Source organism: Magallana gigas, chromosome 2, assembly GCF_963853765.1.
Source record: "Magallana gigas chromosome 2, xbMagGiga1.1, whole genome shotgun sequence".
NCBI lineage: Eukaryota > Metazoa > Mollusca > Bivalvia > Ostreida > Ostreidae > Magallana > Magallana gigas.
Window position 1 is genome coordinate 7,934,334 of NC_088854.1, and position 17,726 is coordinate 7,952,059.

At 32.1% G+C, this 17,726-nt stretch overlaps 1 protein-coding gene across 1 annotated transcript; it reads right to left on the minus strand.

Moving 5' to 3' along the window:
- Window positions 1-297: 297 nt before the first annotated feature.
- Window positions 298-2,148, minus strand: LOC105323130 (neuropeptide FF receptor 1). Its single transcript, XM_011422095.4, has 2 exons — window positions 1,795-2,148; window positions 298-1,615 (listed from the first exon to the last, which is right to left on the minus strand). The coding sequence occupies exon 2, from the start codon at window positions 1,575-1,577 to the stop codon at window positions 570-572; it is 1,008 nt and encodes a 335-aa protein (XP_011420397.4). The 5' UTR covers window positions 1,578-1,615; window positions 1,795-2,148; the 3' UTR covers window positions 298-569.
- Between the last annotated feature and the right edge of the window lie 15,578 nt (window positions 2,149-17,726).

Sequence of the window (17,726 nt, forward strand, 5' to 3'; positions counted from 1 at the left end):
TCAAAGTTCATGCCGTCCGTACTTTGTGTATAATGTTAACACATGTTAAAAATGTAAGGATCACGAAGGTCGCACCTTTCGAACAGGATTGACCCCGGGGTGACCGAGCCCGTTTAGAATTACAAGGGCCATGTACCTTTGATGGGTTGTTTATTTGCTTTCCTTTTTGACATCGAATGTCATATTAGCGCGTTATTACAATACTCCATTTCATAAATACTTCTGGTAAAAACAATTTGAAATTCATAGTTCAGTTATGTTCTTTTCTTCTGAAATTGTATGTATCACAAGGAGAGAAACCCCTGATTTATAGAAAATGCTTGTCAAAATTTCTGACTTGCATCATAACACCTTTGTCATATGTACAAATTTGATTTGCCGTAAAAAATAAGCAACAACTTTTTGTAGCCGAGAATACTAAAATATGTCTTACTTCATATTCTGCAACTAGTGGGTGCAAATAGAATTAAAATAACATGCCGAATGGCTTAATGTAAGTGGGATTTTTGTGTTCCTCTATAAATTCATTTATTTATTTGTAAACACTTTTAAAAAAATAACAGAAATTATCACATCATGTTTTGACGCGCATTGCTCGGTCGACTACGATGTAATGGTAGTCTAAAGGACTCGGTCTTAGGAGGACAATTTCCTGCTCGAATACTGGCCAAATTCTGTTTCTGACAAACATAGTGCTTAAAGTATCCGTATATCACAAGATTCCAGATCCCTCGAGTGAAAAACACACTAGTCAGGAGATTGGAGATGAGGAATCGTTCCGTGGACTGGACGTGAGGAGAGTTCTCCAGGAACGTCATCACTTGGTAAGGAGCATGGGTAATCAACACGTTGATTGACAGCGCCAGAAGAAGCTTGACCACAAAGAAGTACGTTAATATCCTTTCGCGCAGAATCGTGAAATATTTGAAAACAAGCACCAGAAAAAGGACAAGAACAACTGTACACGGAACCAGAAACAGAATAAACAAATCCATCAATAAGAAAAAACTGTGAAGCGACAGAAAGCGCTGATTAAACACACAACGTTTGTAGGTTCTCTCCGACGAAGATTCGTTCTGGGGGGAGATAATTGGAACAGCCGTGAAAAGAACAACGCTCCAAATGTTGAAAGAGGAGGAGAAGAACCAGAGGAGGCTGGTACAGAACATGCAGCGGGCCACGGTCACGATCTCACGTGTGGGGCACAGGATTCGCATGGTCTTCTCCGCCGTCATAAACACTATGGTATAGGGTACTACAGTCTTAGTCAAGTAACTCACAAACCGGAAGCACTTGCACAGATAGATCGTTTCCCTGTGGTAGAGGAACATGATGTGTGTGGGGATGGCGATCAGACCGTTCAGGAAGTCGGCCACGGCGATGGAGAAGATGAACACGTTCGTGGACCTTCCCAGTAGGCGCTTCTTACGGATCAACGATAGAATAAAGAAGTTTCCAAAGACCAGGAAGACACAAGACATGGCGTCCAAGAAAACAATTGCGTTGAAAAAATTATTCTCTGAAGTAGACACTGCACTTTTGTTTAACTTGAACGACCAATTCATGGATGTGTTCATCCTGATTCGTTTTATTTTATGTTGTTTCTTGGTAAAAGCTGTAAAAAGAAAGGAGTATTATGACTTTAAAAATAAATGGGATTTAAAACACTAAAATCTTTAATGACATTTGAAAAAAAAATTAGGAAATAGTTCAGGAAAATACTCGAATTGTATTATACATTTTGTGTTACCAAAACACATTAGAGATAGACACGAACTAATTATACAAACTTACCTCATAATGTCTACGACATGTGGTTGTCTCAGTGGGCAATGCAGTTTGTACATTTGTGAAAAGCGACCACATAGTGCCGCATATCTAGGAAAAACAACATTTGATTAATTAGACTTTTAGTCCAACATGTCATGTTTGTCTTAAAATTTCGGAGGCTAGGCTATCATCATCCTCACTTCGTAAATCCTCTAAAACTCTTTCTCTAAATAATGATCTCTTTTCTATTTGCCGTCGCAGGCTTTACCACGTGATGTGTGAACAAGGAACAATCACACAATCACTCAAAGTCCCCTTATTACCAGAACCTCGTGAACATAAAACGCTGTAAAAGACTCCCCGGTCCCAGGATCTGCTAAAAGCCCAGCAATTCCCCAATAATTTTTTTCTACTTTGTTAGATTTTTGGATGACTATGCATTCAGAACTTTGCCTTAAGAGATTTAAAAGCATTTGTTGGCATAGACCCTTTTCTGAATTATGTCTTTAGGACTTATTCTGTGCAAAAATCCTTGAGTTCTTAACAAGTTACAAAAACCAAAATCAATACGTGGGTGATGTATCGAAGTAAACTTGACGTTGACAAAACAAGTGTAGGAATGACTTTCCATGATTAACGTATTACTACGCGTAGAAACTGAAAGAAAACGTAGCTGTATACTAGTACATGTATAAGCTTTAGTCCAGATATGTGAACCAGACCAGGCTGATCTTACGTCAATCTTACGTCTGTATGACGTACAATTCTTTCAATCTAACCAATGACGATTCAATAATTACTGACTTCGTAAGCATTAGCATTTTCTAACAGTAATTTTTTCTCAATAAAAGGCTTTAGAATCTTTCACATAGCAAAATGTGCAACACAGACAGATGCATGTTTATGTGAACAAACCTGGACCAAGGTTTCAAGCATTTTCTGGTCATACTTTCATAAAGGGTTTCACATTAGGAAGGTACTGTATCTCTACGGTGTTTTTTCAATGCCTATATGTACTAATAGAGCAAAATATCACATGATTTTTTTTTTCAGAAGGGCGTATGTTTGCATTTTCTCTAGTAAGAACACGTAGTCCTCCCACGAGCGTGCATCAATATTCTGTAATAGTTGTGTCATATTGTCAATTTTGAATATAATGGTCGGGTGAAAGTACAAATAATCAATATATTATATGGCATTCTTTTTATATTTACATCCAATCAGTAAGTTTTAAGAACTACAATACGACAATTAACTCGGTACAGTATGTTCTAACCTTGAGTTTGTCGACTATGTCATCAAAAATCGTATAAATTTTGACAAAACATTCTTCGTTATTCGTTTACTCAGGAATAGCTGCTGTTAATGTTGTGTTTTATTATTACAACTGTCCGTCCTTTAGTATCGGCACATTAGGAGAAAGAAATCAAAGCAAAACCAAGAATGGCGTGACAGAATGCAATGGTAACCATCAAAAATAAAGAATTCTTCTATTATTATCAATGTTTTTTGGCAGAACCTGTTCTGTGAGGGATGATAAAGGAGCATTTTTTGAGATAATTTAGCTGCCAGATTCTTTATATAAAAATAGGAAACATTTGAGATTGGTTTCTATTTTACAGTAGTTGTTCCGTGACAAGAAGCACTTGCTTGAATGAGTCAAGTGTTAGAATATTCTCTCTGATCAGGAAGCAAACACAGAATCTAGGATTGGCCTTTGGAGAACCCTTGATATTATAATTATTATGTTAAAGTAATATGAACTACAATTTTCATATTGAACGTTATTTTCTGTAAATTGAAAATTTTAAAATACTGAATTTTTTAGATCTGTTCATTTTCAATCGTTTCAATCCTTGATCATTTGCTAATACCGAGGACATTTAACACACAGTAGTTCACTCTGCACAAAATGACAAATATTGTGTCTGAACGCTAAGATGAGCGAGGTCGTTTCTTTTTATTAAGAATTATGATATACACGATTATCGATTTTCAAACGTCGATAAATAAGTAACACGTTTGTAGGTAATAACATGATTATCACGATTATAGATAAGTACCAAAATACTGTAGAAGTACCGTAACGAAAACTCAATGTCCAAATAAATCGGTCAGCATTCAGTTATCATCAAGGATGATGTTGCACAACTAAAAGTGCAAATAAAATAGATCAAAGGGCTAAGACTCCCTTTTTAACTTCCTTTGACAAAAGAAACAACTTTGTTAAACCTGGCATACAAATAATGCATTTTTATTTCCAAAGTTATAAGAAACACTGCCCAATAATAATACTGTTTGCTGTTTATTGCAACTTTGCAGTGTTTCAATTACAGAACAACTCGCTGCATGATCAATAATTCTTTTGACTAAACAAGTATTTTTGTGACAATGGAAATAAGTTTAGCAGTTTTATTGACTTATTGAATACTTTAATATTAAAATTAAAAATATACCTTACATTACGTAAAAGATATTAAATGCATCGTATTAGGTACGTTTTGATTTACATTTAAAATGTGTATTCATGTAGCAACAAAAATAGGGAAACACTCTGTTTTAATCTTGAATGATATACAAAACTACCAGAATCGTACATATCATACCCCCCCCCCCTCCCCCCCCCCCCCCCCAAGGTATATGATATATACGATTCTGGAAATTTTGTAGTTATTACTAATTTTAAATGACGTTTCTAATAATCATTGACAAACCACAGCGTTATTTAAAACGTGAAAAGAGTGCTCAATGTTACCAAAGATCTGAAGGTTCACAGCACCTTGTCCCTTCTCTGATCTGATACGGAGGTATTAAATGACATACTAGCCCGACATCTACTGTGTTCTGACAGTTACACCGGAACATTTCGTGTGCCATTATCATTTGGGTCTAAGTATGGTGTGACAATTCCTTTACTCGTCAAATTCATTAGTTTTTTTGTGTTGTGTGTGCGTCCGGTTTGTTTGAAAAAAAAAACCCCAAAACACCCCAAAACTACCCCTCCCCCCCCCCCAAAAAAATAAAAACCCCAAACAAACAAACAATGCCACAAGAACAAGAAGGAACTCATTGAAGACCAAATCTCAGTGTTAACCCTAGTCGTGTAAATCTCAAAACTGTACTGTATTTCTCACTTAATATTCTTGAAGGTGTAATAAATCAAATAACCGAATTTTCGATCAAAAATCTTTTAATTCTTCAAGATTATTGAACGCCTGAAAAGAGGAGTATAATTTTATCAAAATAATCCACGTATTTAATGTAGCTATCAGGAATAAAAAGATAATCATCCCTAAATTGTAAAAAAGTATTCCTGGTGGGAGATTTCTTAATGCAGTAAAACCTATTTCTCTTGAGGTATATAATTGAATCAACAAAATTGCTTTAGTTTAATTAGAAATAATGACGGTGTTTTTCGTCGTTTCGGGGGGATAGTATTCACACTTTCCTAACATTATCAATAAGATAACTCTATTTGGTAGGTGGAGCAATACTGCACGTGAAGACCGCAATTGGAGCTTATGTGAAGCTAATCAAATTGGCGATGAATTTCATTATGTTTTAGAAGGTAGTGCATTGTAACATGTAAGAAAACATGATTGTTTAGTAGATTTTTATGGTGGCATAGATCTGCCACCACTTGTCAGATAGTTATGTCGACTTGTCAGATGATTATGTCGACTTGTCAGATATTTATGTCAACTTGTCAGATCTTTATGTTGACTTGTCAGAAAAAAACCATATTGACTAGAAACTCAATATTTTGTTGTTAAAGCGTGTTAGTGCCACTAACTGCCATTAAGTTGTCATCATAATATCTGACAAGTCGACATAAAGATCTGACAAGTTAACATAATTATCTGACAGAAAAAATAGTATGGCCACTAATTTAAAGAAAATTATCATTCATATTATAAGTCGACTGGTCAAATAATGATGTTGACTTGTCAGATGTTATGTCGTCTTGTCAAATAATTATGTCGACTTGTCAAATGATTATGTCGACTTGTCAAATAATTATGTCGACTTGTCAAATAATTATGTCGACTTAAAAGATGCTAATGTCGACTTGTCAGATTCCTATGTCGACTTGTCAGAAAATATTATTTCAATTTGATGGCACAAATTGGGCGTGGAAAGGTTATAGTGTTAAATTTTTAAACACGTGGATAAGTGACAAGTCCACATAATTATCTGACAAGTCGACATAATTATCTGACAAGTCGACATCAAGATCTGACAAGTCGACATAATTATCTGACAAGTGGTGGCAGATCTATGCCACCATAGATTTTATCTTAAAAAACCAAACACTTTAAAATTTAGAACACTTATGTCATCTTCAAACAATGTAATTCTTATGAAAATGTGTATTTTAACGGTTAATTAGTAAAATATTTAATTTGGTCCGTCATCCTACGTAACAACCATCTAACATTCATTGTTGATTTATTTCTGTTTCTCTTTTGTAAATTCAGCTTTTCTTATACATTTTTTTGTATATGGTCCTTTGCACCTTATGTAACATTATATGTTTACAGTGAAAAATAAATGAAAACTTGATCTTCAGTAGTTTGCACAATTAGACAGATTCCGACGGAGTAACTATACACAATAAACGCGCGTTTCTTCAAACGATGAACTGTACTTTTAAATTTAAGTTTCATTTTTGCTGTTGCCTGTAAGTTAGGGTTTTTTTTCGAAATGTTTCAAGGAAAAACATTTTTTAAAAACCTGAAACAAGCTCAATTCAACAACTAATTTATTTTGCTGATTTAAAAATCTGACAATGCAATAAGAAACAAACGTTATATAATACTACCACATCTCACTATGGATTTAAAAGACTGGTTCCGGAGGGGGGGGGGGGTGTTAATATTTTACTACAGTTTCATTGTATTTCGTACCTTCCCATTGTTATGCAAAACATCCGCAACACCAATTGTTCAACATATTAAGAAATAATTGAACATGATTGAATCTTTGAAATAATATTCCTCTCATTCTTTAAGGGATTCACCGGAGCTTCAATATGACACTGATTCATTAAGATGAATATGGTCTTTTTTGATAACAAGTGTATCAATATTGATTTTCTAACATGGATGAAACTAGAGAAAGTGCGATTTCAAGATTTTTTTTCTCTCTAAACTATGACTGGCACAATCTGATTGATAACATGTGCGAGTTCGAGCATACTTCTAATTATCTTTATCTGAGTATTTTATTTATCTTTGATATCCACGAATTGGAATATATCAGTTAAGGAAATATTTGTAAAATTAACTGATTTTGTAAATTTCTCTATTTTAGATGACTTTTTATTACACTTTAAAATCAGGAGGTTTTTCGCAAATTAATTCAATTTTTTTTTTTGCCGTTGTAACGAAGAATATTGACCCGGGTTGAAAATTGACCCGGGGGTCATTTTTCAACGTTGAAAATTGAGACCAAAATCGTGAAATTTATACCCGGGGTCATTTTTCAACGGTATGAGAAAGATTTTTCTTAACTCTGATGACATCGACACGTTGAAAATTGATCCTGTTGAGAATTGACCCCAACCTCAGAGTTTTGATCTGAACTGGAACTTACTCTACACAGTTTAAATGTACAATCATGCACATATTTGAAAGTTTTAGTTTTAAAATGTTCATATTGTCCGATACATATGCGGACGGGCTAATTTCTTTTAGGTTGATAGGTCCAATTTATCATTTAATTTTGAGACTGAAAATATGATATCCATTTATTATCACTATACTATGTCAATAAAGCTAAGAAGATGACCGTTTGCTTCGGAATGGAACAGGCGAGTAGGGCTAGAATACTTTTTGACATAGTGACATGGTTTTCATTCCCTCATGTGACAGAATTTTAAGTTTCAACTTGTCATAATCTCTGATAAATATATCCAACAAATGTATTGCCCGTTATTGTCACTTTTAAGGCAATTCAACAGAGCCCTATTCGACAGGCACCTGGCGTTGTATTTTCTAATAATTGAAAATATAACCTCTATACTGTTTTATTGGGTAAAGGGTATATACATTTATATCAAGACAAAAGGATATAATGTCAGATACATATGCTTAATTTGAAGAAGTCAGCACCCCTGACAAAAAAATAAATGAATGGTTGTCATATTTTTATCTTTTTTATATATACTGAATTATACATATATATACTTGACAATAATTTTTCATAAACTTAATTGTCGGATTAACTTTATTGAAGCACCATCCAATTTTCTGAATATGTAGAGTCATAGTTCTTTTAAAAAAATGCAATTTATTTCTATCATTTTGAGTTTTCAATTCCATCAAATTAGATACACAGGCAACTGACGTAATATATTTCCTCAAAATTAAAAACATGTGGCATACAGCAAAAATGTTATCAATTTTAAAAAAAAAGTAGGTTTGCATCTAAATATACAGTCGGAGGATGGTTGATCTAATTATATTAATGGTATACATGAAAAGGCATGCAAAAAGTTGAATATATTAAGATTACTCAAGCATACTATTGATAGATAAACACTTGTTAAAATTCGTCTTTTATCAGACCTAGACTGGAATATGGTGATGTTGTTTGGAGCAGCTGTATCAAGGAAAATTCGAATTGCTTAAACATGTACAAATTGAAGCAACCAGGACAGTGACAGGGATCAGAATTAATTCTTCTAAAATCATTTTATATAGTGAGCTTGATTAGGAAACCTTACAATCTCGAAGGGATAAACATAAACTAATTATATTCTACAAGATTATAAATGGTTAAACACCACAAAATATGTTAGATTGAATTCAATCATATTTTCTAACTGAACATACATGTACTCTTAGGTCAAATGAGCTTTTTTTTTTTTATCTACCACTATATACTTATTACAATAGCTTTGCTCCGTCTACATGTAAATTATGGAATAATATTCATGCAGGAAAGAAAATTCCATCAACTTTATCTTTCTTTAAGTCAAAACTTAATTAAAAAACAAAATATACCTAAAGCTTACAAAAATTTCAGTTAAGGCAATAGGAAATATTATTTTACGTCAATTACGGAATAAAGCTAGTAAAGCTTACTTTAAGGATTTTTTTAAACTGATGGGAGTCGATGTTTATAGTGTAGGTCTGAATCTGAAGGAAATGTGATTTTCCCCCTGGATATCCAAGGAGACGAACTTTTTAAACAACTTATTGACATTAGTGTACCTTTTTATATGAACTATATACTTTATGGTAGTTCTGATTTTTCATATAGATAAAACTGTAAAATTGTTTCCCATGTTTATATTTATATTAGAGCTCCAAAGCGTTTTTGATTCTCTTAGGTTTCACGATTTAAACCTATTTAAGAATTATAAATGTATATTTACTTAATATATAGCCCCCTTTTATTTACTGTTCTTTTCAAATGGGTTGGATCATGAAAATGTCATTCTTATGTTTATATCCCTGCAAGTATAAATGAAGGTGATAGGTTTGTTAATGTAGGTGCGAGTCAACATGTATACCAACAATAAGTCATACAATCATATATGATAAATATTCAGATAATTATTTAATATTCAAGTATCCCCTGTCTTATATGCACATACATGTTATATCAATAATATTCTGTAAACTTGTAATACTATATTCTTATGACTATAGATAATTTCTTCTTGACTTTGTATGTTTGAAAGGGTTTACATAGGCTAAGACTCTTATCCAATCCATTCAATAATTTGATCATTCCGTTCAATAAAACACGTTTTAATTGATTTAATAATGTAGGTGGCTGTGATAGGAAGGTCAATCATCTACTCCAACGCTGCTGTATGATCTTCTTCTTCATATTTCTATTCAAAAAATGCAATTTGCCTATTTATTGACGAAAACAATTACTGTTAGTATTTATGATAAATTTTTGTAATCAAAGCAATTTAGAAACTATTAAAGCAAAATTATTTTATTGTCATCCTGTACAAAAATTAGGTTGCTAACTTGCTACAGATTCCATGAAGGAGAATTGTTTATGCCTAAAAAAAAATCAGCGATTTGATGATATTTAGTTACCCTAGTAACCACGTAACAAATAACATTTTTAAAAAAATGGCTTTCAAGATAAAGTTACTACAGCATTGTTCATGAAAGAGAACATGTGAGCATATCATCATTTTGTACACTGTTATTGGCTGGATAGGTGTGAATACAAAATTCAGATAATAACAGTTTTAACAAACTGAGTGGGTGCGAGCACAAAAATCTCAATATGACATACTCTAAATTTTGTATTTGCACACACCCAGAAAATCTACAAGAACAATATCAAAGTTTCAATTTACTGGATGAACGTAAAACCAAAATTAAACAATATGATGTATTGTAATTTTTAAAATATTTACATTTGTACACTTCTCCAGCGAATTTAAAAATTGGAGTTTAACTGCATTGAATATTTTAACGTGTAATTATGTATATGTCAAGGGGTAGCTGATATATAATATTCTGGGCTACATTTGGGAACAATTAAGAACTCCAAGACCTTTTGTGGAAATGACGCTAAATATTTATTGTTGTATTTGTATATTGAATAAATGGTTTCCTCAAGTACAGCTAGGTGATCTATAATCATATAAAATTATAACATTACTAAAACACTCTCATTCTCTACATTCACTCATTAAATTTATTTTTAGTTAAATAATATTTGAATTACACATATTTGATTAAAATAACCCACCAAGTATAACAGCAATATGAACTGAGATAATAGTCGGGTTGACAAGCTACATGTATGAAGCTTAATAATTCAACCGTCTGTCTTGGGTGGCGTCGTGACATTAAATCAAAGTTCGGGCTAAAAATTCAATAATGCAAACAGACATGCGCTCTCACTCACTTAAACCCGTAAAACCAGTCTAACACACCCATTCATTCACTGATCCACCCGCCAAACGTAACCACGTGACCTCTCGTACTACTATCATACTATGAATGATTGTATGAATGAATGAAGCGGTGTGAATGTAAACAAATGAACAATGGGAAATGAAAACATGAAATGTTGAAATAAGTGAACACAAATATGAATGCTAATTAACTAAAACAATTAATCCTTTGACATATACAAATATTCTTAAAAAAACATATATTTTTCAAAGAAATATATAGATATCACACAAAACAGCAATTATACGCGAAAAGTTATTACATATTTAAAGTGATAATATGTAAATTAAAAAATATTCATTTATAAAGTCTCATTTTTAACCCCCCCCCCCCCCCCCCCGTTGAAACATATAAATATAAAGAATAAATATGTATAAACTGATAATTTTTAATTAAATAAACTCAAGTTATAATATTGATTCGTTATTTTGTGCTTCTTTGCTGTTGAATTTTGAACCGGTTTCATGATCAAAATTCCACGATGAAGGTCAATTTTTTTACGGATTAGGGTCTTTATTCAACACCTTTCGTCTCATTATTCAACGTGGAAAAATGACCCCCGGGTCAATTTTCAACCCGGGTCAAAATTCTTAGTTACACCGTCGCCAATTCCTTTTAAAATCAATGAATTTTTTTTAATTTGAATGTTTCATATCTTAAAGGTTTTTCCCAAAGATTGACTTTTTTATTTAAAAAATAAAACGTCTGGATAAGTTCATTTGATATATACAGATGCATTTCATAATCTAAAAAAAACATCAAGGGACTTAAAGGCCTTGACGGTCACCTGAGTACCATAGCTCTTAGATGGACCTGTCAGGGAGTCTCGTGTTTGCATTTTAAAACTTCATTTTGGAGTCTAAATCCTAATGGAGACTCCTCTGATTGTTATTCCCGCTTTTACTATTTGATGTTTGCAAACATCAGTTCATGAAGGAGAAAGGGGCAGGAGTGGGGGGGGGGGACCTCAGATTATCTACCTGTATACCCTCGCTCCATGGGCCAAAATTGTAAACATTGGTAAAAAGACCTTTAATGGGCAATCTTTTAGATACTAAGTTTCATTAATAATGCACATAACATGCATACAGTTCATTGCTACTAGCACAGAACATAAAAGTACATTTCTTAAAATAGAACAAATTTGTTATTTAATACTGACCCAGGGACCATTAATATCACAATTAGGTAGAGGGCTTCATGAACATCATAACTTTTCTCAAACATATACTGGAGAAGAGATGAAGACTTTTTAAAGATTTAATAAAACCAATCAAAGTACTAAAGTATTTCGGGAGTTGATTTTTATTGGGGTTTTTTCTTTTGTTTTTGGTTTAATTTTTTTTAGCTATAATCGATGATATGTTATTTTGCTTGGCAAGTAGCTCCTTAGCTGTATATGAATAATATTGCGCACATTTTTATATGAATTTTAAGCCTTTCCAAAGAAGAATTTCGAGCTACATGTACAGACGGAAAAAAAGCAAACAAAAAAATCATATGCATCATGTTGTGTAATATTTAAAGATAGAATTAACACCATCAAATTCCATGATAAGACGCACAAACCACGAAGACAGACGAATAGCGATACTGAGGTGAACTAAAAAGTCATATAGGACATATAAGAGTATACCGGTATATACCCGTTTAAAAAAAAAACTGTTGTTTAAATATAAATAATAAGGAATCATTCTTTGAATATTAGTAGGTAATCAAATACGGTCGGACGTGATCAAATCTACCATACAACTCTTTGGGGTTTATTTGATTTGATTACCCCTGAGAGTATTTGACCTCAACAAATGATTTCTTATTCCTTAAATCATATAAAATACCTTTTCTAGTCCAAATGCCACTTAGCTATCATTGATAGTATATCTAAATAAAATATTCTCTCATGTTTATCTTCAGTGTGAAAAACAGAACCTCGTTCTCTTTAAATTCAATGCATATATGAGACAGATCCCTTTTTTATTGCTTCTGCACGAGAAACTGTTGATCATGCCATTTTGATTGACAATAACACACACAAAGACCTAGAACTTTGTGAAGAACTTGTATGATAAACTTATATGGTTTCTATTGGTTATTATTGCCAAAGATATCGCCGGTGTAACGAAGAATTTTGACTCGGGTTGAAAATTGACCCGGGGGTCATTTTTCAACGTTGAATATTGAGACCAATGGTGTTAAATAAAGACCCTAATACGTTGAAAACTGACCCGCATCGTGGAATTTTGATCATGAAACCGGTTCAAAATTCAACAGCGAAGAGGCACAAATTAACGAATCAATATTATAACTTGAGTTTATTTAATTAAAAATTATCATTTTTACATATTTATTCTTTAGATTTACATGTTTACATGTACATGTTTCAAAGGGGGGGGGGGGGGGGTTAAAAATGAGACTTAAATGATGATTTTTTAAATTTGTTTTTAAGAATATTTGTATACATAGTTACACGTTAAACTACTCAGTTCAGTAGAACTCCTTTTTTTAATTCGCTGGAGAAGTGTACAAATATAAATAATTTTAAAAAAATTACAATACGTCATATTGTTCAATTTTGGTTTTACGTTCACCCAGTAGATTGAAACTTTGATATTGTTCATTGTAAATTTTCTGGGTTGGTGTAAATACAAAATTTATAGTATGTTGTATTGAGATTTTCGTGTTTTCACCCACACAGTTTGTTGAAACTGAGACTATCGGAATTTTGTATTCACACCCATCCAGCCAAGAACAGTTTACAAAATTATGATATGCTAACATGTACTCTTTCATGAACAATGCTATAGTAACTATATCTTGAAAGCCGATATTTTTTTTAGTGTTTTATTTGTTCCGTTAGGATAACTTCTAATGTAACTAAATATTATCAAATCGCTAATTTTTCTAGGCATAAACAATTCTACTTCATGGAATCTGTAGCAAGTTAGCAACCTAATTTTCGTACAGGATGACAATAAAATAATTTTGCTTTGAAAGTTTCTAAATTGCTTCAATCACAAAAATTTGAACGTAAATTTACTAACAGTATTTGTTTTTGCCATTAAATTGGTAAATTGCATTTTTTGAATAGAAATTTGTAGTAGAAGATCATACAGCAGCATTGGGGTATATGGTTGACCTTCCTACCAAAGCCAAATTTAATTTAAACGTGTTTTATTGAACGGAATGTTCAAATTATTAAATGGATTGGATAACAGTCTTATCCTATGTAAACCCCATCAAGCATACAAAGTCAAGAAGAAATTATCTATGGTCATAAGAATATAATATTACAAGTATACAGAATATCATTGATATTATGTGTATAAAAGACAGGGGATACTTGAATATTAAATAATTATCTGAATATATACCATATCTGATTGTAAGACATATTGTTGGTAGACATGTTCACTCACACCTACATTAACAAACCTATCACCATCATTTATACCTGCAGCAGGGATACAAACATAAGAATGAGGTTTTCATGATCCAGCCCATTTGAAAAGAACAGTACATAAAAAGGAACTATATATATTAAGTAAATATGAATGTATAATACTTAAATAGGTTTAAACAGTGTAAGTTAAGAAAATCAAAACGCCTGGGAACTCTAATATAAATATAAACATAGGAAACAATTTTACAATTGTATCTTAATAAAAATTCAGAACTACCATAACGTATATAGTTCATATAAAAAGGTACACTAATGTCAATAAGTTGTTTGAAAAGTTCGTCTTTTTGTTGAGTGTATCTTGAAAACATCTAGGGAAAAATCACATTTCCTTAAGATTCAGACACAGTATAAACATCAACTCTCATCAGTTAAAAAATCCTTAAATATGTAAGCTTTACTAGCTTTATTCCGTAATTGACGTAAAATAATATTTCCTATTTCCTTAACTGGAGTGTTTGTAAGCGCTATGTATATTTTGTTTTTTAAGTTTTGACTTAAAGAAAGATGAAGTTGATGAAATTTTCTTTTCTGCGTGAGGATTATTCCATAATTTACGTGTAGAAGGAGCAAAGTTATTGTAATAGGTATATAGTGGTAGATAGTTAGAAAGCTAATTCGACCTAAGATTATATGTATGTTCAGTTTGAAAATATGATTGAATTCAACCTAACATATCTTGTGGTGCTAAACCATTTATAATCTTGTAGAATATAATTAGTTTATGTTTATCCCTTCGAGATTGTAAGGTTTCCAAATTAAGCTCACTATATAAAATGATTTTAGAAGAATTAACTCTGATCCCTGTCACTGTCCTGGTTGCTTCAATTTGTAAATGTTTAAGCAATTCGGAGTTTCCCTCGATACAGCTGCTCCACGCAACATCACCATATTCCAATCTAGGTCTGATAAAAGACGAATTTTAACAAGTGTTTACATGTATCTATCAATTGTGTGCTTGAATAATCTGAATATATTCAACTTTTTGCATGCCTTTCCATGTATACCATTCATATAATTAGATCAACCATCCTCCGACTGTATATATAGATGCAAACCTACTTTTTTTAAATTGATAACATTTTTGCTGTAGAGGGTATATGTTTTTAATTTTGAGAAAATATATTACGCCAGTTGCCTGTGTTTCTAATTTACAGGTAAAGAATGGAGTTGAAAACTCAAAATATAGAAATGAATTGCATTTTTAAAAAGAACTATGACTCTGCATATGCAGAAAATTAAATGGTACTTCAATAAATTTAATCTGACAAGTTTATGAAAAATTATTGTTAAGTCGTAAAAAAAATAATTAAAACATGTATAAATATGTATATGCTGTGTATATATGTATAATACAGTATATATAAAAAAGGATAAAAATATGACAACCATTCATTAATTATTTTGTCAGGGAAATATTCTGACTTTTTAAAAGTTAAGCATAGGTATATGACATTTTATCCTTTTATCTTAATATAAATATATATACCCTTTACCCAATAAAACAGTATAGAGGTTATATATTTTCAATTATTAGAAAAATATACAACGTCAGGTGCCTGTAGAATAGAGCTCTGTTGAATTGCCTGAAAAGTGACGGTAATGGGCCATACATTTATTAGATATATTTATCAGAGATTATGACAAGTTTAAATTTTAAATTCTGTTACACGAGGGAATGAAAACCAATTCTATGTCAAAAAGTGTTCTAGCCCTACTCGCCTGTTCCATTCAGAAGCAAACGGTCATCTTCTTAGCTTTATTTACATAGTATTGTAATAATGAATGGATATCATATTTTCAGTCTCAAAATTAAATGTTTAATCGGACATATCAACCTAAAAGAAATCAGCCACGTCCGCATATATATCGGACAGTATAAACTTTTTAAAACTGATACTTTAAAATATGTACATGAATGTACATTTAAACCGTGTAGAGTAAGTTCCAGTTCAGATCAAAACTCTGAGGTTGGGGTCAATTCTCAACAGGATCAATTTTAAACGTGTCGAGCTCGAGGTCATCAGAGTTAAGAAAAATCTTTCTCATACCGTTGAAAAATGACCCCGGGTATAAATTTCACGATTTTGGTCTCAATTTTCAACGTTGAAAAATGACCACCCGGGTCAATATTTAACGTTGAAAAATGACCCCCGGGTCCATTTTCAACCCGGGTCAATATTCTTCGTTACACCGGCACAGTGAACATACCAGTATTAAGTTATAGTGAAGAGCTCCCCGAACACCTAATCTATATACTAAAACTTAGCTTGTGAATTGATAAACAAAATATATGTTCTCAAATGTTTTTAGGTAATAAAGTAACAATATAATTCAAAAGTTACGAAGTCAATGTTTGTTTTCTTCCCCTAAGGTGGTTTTCCTTTGGGAGCTTTTTCTGTCTCAATTGTTAACGCACTTACTTGATTCAGTCATTATTAACTGTCTTAGATAAAATATTAATTTTTTCAACTGTAATAAAATAAGTATTTAAAAAAATACTCGTGTAACTATAATAGAATGAGGAATAAGATAACTGTATGATAACTAAAACAATTTTAAAACACAGAGAATTCACAGTGCTTCGTGTCCATGGTGTCTCTATTACAAATATTCAAAATGTATATCTGATGCTTTATTTCAAAAATAAAATCTACTCAATCTACTCTACTTTGAATAATCATTCAAAAGCGAATCATGTTTCGTGCAAAAATGTATAAACACAAAAATGCTTACTTACATGCTTTCACCGTGTTGAACACCAAGTGCATAAAAATTCAATTACTTGAGATTTTTGGAATATGTTGATAGCCAGGAGCTATCGAAGCACAAAATTAATTCGATGAAATCTTTGCTAAAAGCCGTCTTACTGCCATCACAGTCTTTAGGAAATCGATTCGCCGTACAGCACGTCTCCTTTGTAATTCACAGATATCTACCAAAATAGGGGACAACACTCGGAAGCTTGAGATGGCGAAATGTTTCATTGATGGCAGTCTAATCATTATTGTCCAAATGTTCATAAAAAGAGACATATTGTAAGATCGTAGCCTCGTTATATCATCCAGGAAGTGTCCTAACTAGAAACAAATGTATTAATGGTACACGCTAAGTCCTGTGTACTATATGTACGATGTATTAAAAAAATTTAATACAGTCTTATGCAAAAAATCAATCGATGTTTGAAAATACATTTAGCTTAATGTGTCATTTGTTAATTCCTTTCCCCGTTTTCTTTCGATATAACTGATTTCGTGAAGAAGTGTTCCTTCCCTATTAAAGGCATTTCAAGAGGAAGGGAATAGTTCTTCCTAAACAATAGGTTTTTTAAACAGAATACGAAATGAAAAAAGAAAAATTGATCAGCAATTTACATGTAAATGAAAAAAGTCATCCATAAAAATTTTAATATGCTATGTGAAAAGCCTTCATTTATCTGAAAGTTGACTTTGCCTAATCGATGAACGGTTTTGAAACTTGAAGGCGTGAAATTATTAAGAGAATGATAAAGTGATACCACTTTGGAATCTTTGAAGAATAGACACAAAAAAACGTCAAAA